Genomic DNA, 8,036 nt, shown 5'->3' with positions numbered 1-8,036 from the left:
GCCCCCTCCCCCACGCGCCTGATCTGTACTGCGCGCGTACGTCACGGCTTGTCTGTTGAGCGTGCGTGAACGCGTAAGAAACGGGTGAACAAAGAATCGCGGGATAGTGCTATATGTACACAGAGGCCGCTGAGTGCGCCTCAACCTGCAACAGTGCTCAAATGCCCGGAATATGCAGAGCGTAGTACTAGTAGTACTGTACGCAAGCCTGAGGTACACAAAAGGAAGTAAACTGATAGGCCGTTTGGTTGTTACCATGGTTACTGAGTCAGAGTCAGAGTGCAATCTGAGCTGAAGCCGTGAAGGTTTCCATTGCCAGGAGCGAGCAGCGGCCTAGCGGGTCGAACCTAAAACTGGGCTTTTGATTCGTAGACCAAGACTCTAACTAAGGGCGCGTTCGAATTGTCACTCTTTGACTTTTCGAGGAAGTGCGTTTTTCTGAAGAGGTGGCCTTATTGGCCTCTTCAGAAAAACGAAGCTCCTCGGAACTCCTCGAAACTCATCCGATGGGAAGGTGGATTAGTTTCGAAGAGTTTGGAATAGCTACGTCACGTAGTACGTGGAGATGGTCAATCTGATCGGTCGTCATCATCGCCATGACAATTCTACTGAAAAACTATAAAATGATAGAAACCGTTCTAATGGGACACTTCGACTCTCTTTATAAAATTTGTTTGAACAGTTGATGAAGACAATTCGAACGCGCCCTAACTTAAGTGCTGTAGAGGTTCGTGGCGAGCGGTTGAGCGTTTCTGAGCTCTGATTGATAGATATTTCTTTGCTGTATATTGGAGGAATTTCTTCGAGTTTTCGACTTTTCCAGTGCACTAGGGCATACTGCGCCTACGAACGGAGTTGTTCGGGGAGTTTGCTCTCCCATAGCATGAAGGACTTGCTGGAGGTCTTGGAATCTTGTGTTTTCCTCGATATTTCTTTTTACGGAATCACGTTCCCTCTCGAAGCACCATGGAGTTGTGACTCTGCATTCGGATTCAGCCCGTGTAATGGTCACAGGTGCCACGACGGTGTCCAGACCGTACACGCGTGATGGGAGACGATGTCGATATCCGGCAATCTGTATGGGCGCAGGAAGCGTCAAGACGTGAATTAGACGCGCTGCACAGCCGTGTACGCCAGCGGGAGCGAGCGAAGGGAACAGCGGGCAGGTGGGGTGCTGTCGCTACGCTGCAAACGGCGACTTGTGCAGAGATTGTAGATGCCGCGGCCTCAAGCAGCCCTGTACAAACTGCAGGCCAATGATGGATGGGAAATGTCGCAATCCGCATCCACCTCGAGCTGATGATAGAGGTCTTGTGCCGATGGCGGCGCACTCCAATTCACCAAGCGACTGTACCACAGTGGTTCGTGGTTCCTTGGGAGGTGCTGACTCCAGCTTGGCACAGCGGCGGGGTATTCCCGCTTGCCCAGTGCCGGTTCTACCTGGACATGAACCAATGTCGGGCGATCTCATTCTCTCTTCTGCTGGCCGGCTGGATAGGCGCCTTTACCGGTGGCTGACAATGGTGAAATGGACAATACTAGAAATGACAAACAAATTGAACCCTTTAAAACTGGAGCTGATACCAACTTACCTGATGGACAGGAAGCGGTTGATCCGCATTCCGCTGTCAACACTTTAGCTCCAGTATGCTCGCCCGACGTGTATGACACCGGGTCTGGCTTGCCTGGGGGACTTGTGCATGGTAATTAGGTACCAGCCACAAGTGACTTACACTCTGCTTCCCGGGAGACCAGGGGGCACACATCCGGGATGCTGTTGAAGTGAACACCGCTATGTCGACCTTGCGTGTGCAGGGTTCAGCTGATGTCCGGACCGGCTTGGATCTGCCCGAGCCGGAACCCATAGCTAGCTCCGACCTGTCGTTCAGGCTTGGTGACCTGTCCGCAGTGGAGACAGCTGGAGCCATAGAGGCTGCATATAACAAAATGTGTTCACTTTCGCCCGAATGCTTTCTTTGTGCCGTCTGGAAATATTGGAAGGCGATTTTACCTTGACATAATTCTATTCCTGCTTCGGAGATGGGGGATCGTATGAAATGATCGCACTCAAGATTGCAGCCGTCTACCAGATGCTAATGCAGCAGAAGCCGGACTGTGAGAATAGTAGATATTATGGTAAAATACTTGAGCGCCGCATGGACCAGTGGTCCAAGGGAGATTTTGAAGAGCTGCAACGGGAAGCGGACACCATACAGACCTCTCTCCTATCGTCCAAGGACAAGCATAAACGTGATCCAGTGGGTCCGTCGGTTGACCCTGCCAGGCGTTTTGCAGGTTATGTCACCGCGGGCAACTTGAGTGGGCAAGGCGCTCCGTGGCTTGACAAGCGTTGATGATGGAGGCGTGCATCGATTGGACGACGAGATTGACGGACGCACTGTCTGGGATATCCTGAAAGACAAACATCCACCCGCAGAGCCGATGAGCGAGGACGCCGTTATTGGTGGTGATCCACCTGCTCCACCTAATCCGATCTATTTCAGCAGCCTTGGACGTCAGTCGATTAAGAGTGCAGTGCTCGGTACGCAGGGTGCTGCGGGGCCGAGTGGTGTTGACGCCGAGAACTGGAGGCATTTTTGCGCTAGTTTCTCTGACGCCTCCCAGGGCCTTTGCGATGCACTAGCATCGTGTGCAAGGCGTTTAGCCTCCACGTATGTGCACCCAGCATCTTTGTCGGCTTTCACTGCGTGCAGATTGATAGCGTTGGACAAGCAACCCAGTGTCCGGCCGATTGGAATAGGTGAGGTCGCTCGACGCATTATAAGCAAGGCCATCATGTCCGTCGTCGGCCAAGCCGTTCAGGAGGCGGTTGGGTGTATACAGCTATGCGCTGGCCAAGATTGCGGTATAGAGGCGGGAATACATGTGATGCAGCAGGCCTTTGAGCTGGATGACACCGAAGGAATTCTGATGGCGGATGCAAGTAATGCGTTAAACAGACTGAATCGACAGACCCGCTTTAAAGAAATGTTCGGCATTTGTGTCCATCACTTGCTACCGTTCTGATTTGTACCTACCGTGATCCAGCTCATCTCTATGTGGACAGTGAAAGTATCCTGTCACAAGAAGGGACAACACAGGGTGATCCCCTTGCAATGTACATGTATACATTGGGAATAATGCCCTTGATACGTTTGGCGGATGAGGCGGGTGTGGTGCAGTCATGGTTCGCGGACGATTCATCCGCTGCTGCTCGTCTTCGCAGGCCCCGTCTATGGTGGGACATAATGGACAAGAGAGGACCGGCATATGGATATTACGTAAACCCAAAGAATTCGGTCCTTGTCGTCAAGGAAAGGTGTTACCAGGAGGCGACTGAATTAATGCGAGACACTGGTGTTATGATAACGGACGAGGGATCACGATATCTTGGCGCAGCATTCGGAAGGGACAGCTTTCTTCAAAGTTATATCAAAACAAAGGTGGACGAACGGATGGGAGAATTGAAGAAGCTAGCAGTATTTGTGCAAACCCAGCCGCAGGCTGCGTATTCTGCGTATGTGACGGGCCTCAGGGGTAGATGGGCGTTCCTCTGTCGTGCCATGAAAGTACCCGAACCCATGTTCCAACCGCTGGAGGACATTGTGAAGTCAGAACTGATTCCCGCCATAACTTGCCGTGCACCCCCAGGCGACACCCTCCGATGGCTTATGGCTTTGCTGTGTCGTCTGGGTGGGCTCGGTTTGATTAACCCTGTGTCCCTATGCCAACAATACGAATCGTCGGTTCGGATGACGAGCCCTCTGTCTCGGAGAATCTTGTCAAGGGATGGCTCCATCGGTGATTCCGTAGCATTAATCAGATCGGCCAAGAGAGACGCCAAGGCATCTTCTCGACGTCATCAGAAACTGGAATTCGACACGATATCGGGCAGTGCGTCGGAGTTGCTACGACATGTCATTGACGTCGCGAAGGAGAAAGGGTCATCGAGCTGGCTGACGTGCCGTCCGCTTAAGAAGTATCATTTTAATTTATCAAAGGGAGAGTTCTGGGACAGACTCTGCCTCCGTTACGGATGGACACCGGGCAGGGTACCGTCACACTGCTCTTGCGGCCAAGAGGCAACTGTCGCGCATTCCCCGTCGTGCCCCTCCATTAGACACAATGGTATTCGGGACGTCACGGCCCGGTTGCTGGACGAGGTGTGCACCAGTGTGTCCATCGAGCCCTTGCTGCAACCGCTGACGGGGGAGCGTCTTCGCTACCGGACCGCAAATGTGGAGGACCGTGCCCGGTTGGATGTCGCTGCCAATGGTTTGTGGGGCAGTCGTTCTGAACATACACTTGTTGATATACCGGTTTTTAACCCTCACACACGCTCAAATCGATCTGCACCACATACTATTGTGTATCAACGACACGAAAAAGAAAAGAGAAGGCACTATGCGGAGTGGGTGAGGCAGGTTGAGCGAGCCTCCTTTGTTCCGGCGGTCATGTCAGCCAGTGGCGGAATGGGTCCAGCGTCAACACTCGCGGCACTATAAAAACGCATTGCTCATCTGTTGGCTGAGAAGAGGGGTGAGCCGGACCGCTGACTACTCTCAGGCTCACATGATGTTATGGCATTTGTCACGGACTGCAGGGTTTCCGTCAGGCTTCTGAAATCATGTATCATGTGCATTCGCGGTTGTAGCCTCTCTTGTAGGCATATAAATTTTAGTTTGAAATTTGCACCCTCCTGCCGGGAGCCCACGCTGCTTTTGGCAGTGGCGGAGGCTCGCTTGCTGACGTAACCGTCGGAGACCATCATGAACAATGGACTGACTAATTATTCACTTGTCCTGTCTTTCTAAATAACAAATTAACATGTTATTGCACATGTTCTTGGTTTTTAAAAAATTGATTAAAGGGGAAGTATACCCTAAAATCAAATTTTCACCAGTTGTAGTCTTCTGGGTGCTGAGTCGAATGGTCTTGGTCCGAGGAAGCTGCGACGCTCCCTTCCTACTTGAATCCCAATCGAACTCGCGCACTTCCACCAAAACTGGGTGACTGCGCCCTACAAGATGGGGATTTGTATGCAAAATGTCACTAAAAGCGCCATTTCGTTCTTATAAAAGCACGGATGACCGCGATTGGCCCATATGTTGTAGTCTTTTGGACGCTGAGTCGACTGGTTTTGGTCCGAAAAGGCTGCGATGCAGCGTTCCTCCTTTATTCCCAATCGAACATGGTTGAACAAGCGGTCACGTGCTCCTGGGAGCCCAAATCACCTGGTCACCACGCCAGCAGGCGACAAATTTCACACCAAGGTGACAGGAGTGCACCCAAAAAAGGTCAAACAGGCTAGTAAGTAATTAGTTGTACCCTGCAGGCACCGTGACCAGGTGACTGGTGTACGCAGGAGCACGTGACCGCTTGTTCAACCATGTTCGATTGGGAATAAAGGAGGAACGCTACATCGCAGCCTTTTCGGACCAAAACCAGTCGACTCAGCGTCCAAAAGACTACAACATATGGGCCAATCGCGGTCATCCGTGCTTTTATAAGAACGAAATGGCGCTTTTAGTGACATTTTGCATACAAATCCCCATCTAGTAGGGCGCAGTCACCCAGTTTCGGTAGAAGTGCGCGAGTTCGATTGGGATTCAAGTAGGAAGGGAGCGTCTCAGCTTCCTCGGACCAAGACCATTCTACTCAGCACCCCGAAGACTACAACTGGTGAAAATTTGATTTTAGGGTATACTTCCCCTTTAAAAAAAATTGCTTATTCACTGAGTCGGGGCGCCGGGTCTCTCTGGCGCATGGCCTGGACTCCTGGATCATGGAGAGTGCAGCTAGTGCCAGTAGTAGTGGAGCGAGCATGGAGACTGGAGTCATGTCAAGCACACGTAGTGACGTACACATCAACATCGTAGTAAAAATTCTGTGCAAAATCGCCAAAAATAATGACATAATTTGCCATGGAAACAGAAATGGCGTCGAGAACTTACTTTCGATCGCGCGGCCCACGCGTCGTAGACCATGGTAGACAGACTCAGTACGACAGTAGATCTACGAGCGTACCGGTATACCACCATGAGTCCATGACCACGGCCACGCTCATTCTTTCACTCACCGACGTCATTCCCATACGGTACAGAAAATCGTTTTGAAAGCGTTGTGCATGTGTGAGGCCCGGCGCCCATGCATCATGCATCACGCACACACATCAGGAGCAATCGAAAAATAATTGCTGTCTTCTAACTCGAGTACGCGGGCAGTGTTTGTGTTCAGTTCGTCTCTCTCCGAATTAGCTCCGGCAAGGACAGCAGAGGTGTGTGAAGCTCAAGGTTATTTGGCGGTACATAACACAATGGCAGGACAGGTGAGCTCAAGTTTGGAGTTTTTTTTTTTTTTTAATTTGGAGAAGGAGTGGGTGAGAAAATTCTCTTTTTTTTTAGCCTCTTTGCTTTTGTACTGGCTTTGGTCAGGCCGTAGTGCGTTTTGCGGATGGAAACGACTTGCACAAAGCCTCAGTTATGGCGATGTTTGTCTTGCGTTCTGCTGCTGTGGAATCTTGACTGCGACGCTGAGCTACTTGCAGCGTTGGGAGAATGTGTGTGTGTGGGGGGGGGGGGGGGGGGGGGAGAGGGGGATGTGCGCGCGCGCGTGTGTGTGTGTGTGTGTTTGAAAGTGGAACTTGACTAGGGCCATCGGAGCAGAACAGAAGTAGGTCATTGACAGCCCAGTATGATCAATGACTACATAAAGTGCTACCCTTTTCGTATGCAATGGTCAGGATGGATCTGTAGTTGGGGATCTCAGCGCGTGAACTGCACAGCAAGTTTGCGCATGTGAGATTTTAGATCCCAAACGCGTCCAGTGCAGAAACCGTTGAAGAAAACAGTAGAAATGGCTGAATGTTGCATCCAGGAAAGCACGTTCTCCGGCCATCTCCAAGCTACCTATCTCCCAGACACTCTCTCAGAGGAACTATGGAGGGTCAAAGAGCACAATATTTCACTCTTGGACGCAGCGTGAACACCTCTTCTTCTGAGCGCGATGTATTCTCTCTGCCAGATAATGGCGGCGATGTTCGCGATGGCTGATGCACTGAAAATCGAAGTTAGGACAATCTAAGCGGAGAAAATGTCTGAATTTTTCACTGAATCTTCTCTGAAGTAGGTTCTTGCCGCATGGCAAATTATAGGAAAATCGACCGGGGCGATATCGCATTGGCCACGCTGTCATCTGGTTGGGAATCATGATTGTGTAAGAACGACGATGAAGATGACGATTCCGCTAGTGTCGACCGCTTCCGCTAGTGTCGAAAATCTACCGTCGCCATTTTGTAGCTGTGTCCGCGAGCTGCACTCAAAACTCGATGACGCAATGTATGCGCATACACCCTGCGCAGTGCACGTGCTGAGATCCCTACTGTCGTACCTAAAGAGACATTAGTTTTGTTTTTGTTTGTTTGTCTGTAAGCGTGTGCGTGTTTGTTATGTGTGTGTGTGTGTGTGTGTGTGTGTGTGTGGTGGTGTGTGTATGTGTGTGTGGTGTGTGTGTGTGTGGTGGTGTGTGTGTGTGTGGTGTGTGTGTGTGTGTGTGTGTGTGTGTGTGTGTGTGTGTGTGTGTATTGGTGTGTATTGGTGTGTATTGAAACGACTACGATCTTTTCTAATGGCTTAGCTCATACCATTATGATCGACTTATCAGTTTAGTGATTATGTGTAGCTCAATGACAAGTGATCTGCTCTTTCCATTCAGTTGTGAACAGCACAGTTTGCCAGAGTACTCCCTTTGCTCAAGATACGCCCAGGCATCATACCTGGGGTGTGGAGAGAATGCGTTCATAGTTGGCAACACGTGAAACCAAATACTGTACCAAATACTGTATGGACTCGGATGGAGAGCCAAGTTTACTAAACAACCAGTTACTAAACAACCAGTTAGTTGTAGAACGTCAGTACCGTCGGTCAGTGTCGTGCAATGTTATTGCATGAGATGATTGTTTAGTAACTGGTGGTGTTAGTTGTCATTATAGTGTAACTTGTAGTTTCTTGGTCCTTTTTACTTTACTATAAATACTG

General features: G+C 50.4%; 1 protein-coding gene across 2 annotated transcripts in view; it reads left to right on the top strand.

Moving 5' to 3' along the window:
• The first annotated feature begins 6,131 nt into the window (after positions 1-6,131).
• Positions 6,132-8,036, top strand: part of LOC135827437 (proteasome activator complex subunit 3-like) — a 66,248-nt gene continuing 64,343 nt past the window's right edge. Inside the window, exon 1 of one of the 2 annotated variants that reach the window (XM_065339939.1) lies at positions 6,132-6,328. In XM_065339939.1, the coding sequence (XP_065196011.1) occupies positions 6,317-6,328 (12 nt within the window). In that variant the 5' untranslated portion in view covers positions 6,132-6,316. The remainder of the gene's footprint in view (positions 6,329-8,036) is intronic. The other variant, XM_065339940.1, reaches the window with a different exon arrangement.

The sequence above is a fragment of the Sycon ciliatum genome, chromosome 11 (assembly GCF_964019385.1).
Source record: "Sycon ciliatum chromosome 11, ocSycCili1.1, whole genome shotgun sequence".
Lineage (NCBI taxonomy): Eukaryota > Metazoa > Porifera > Calcarea > Leucosolenida > Sycettidae > Sycon > Sycon ciliatum.
This window is presented reverse-complemented; position numbering and strand designations above follow the sequence as displayed.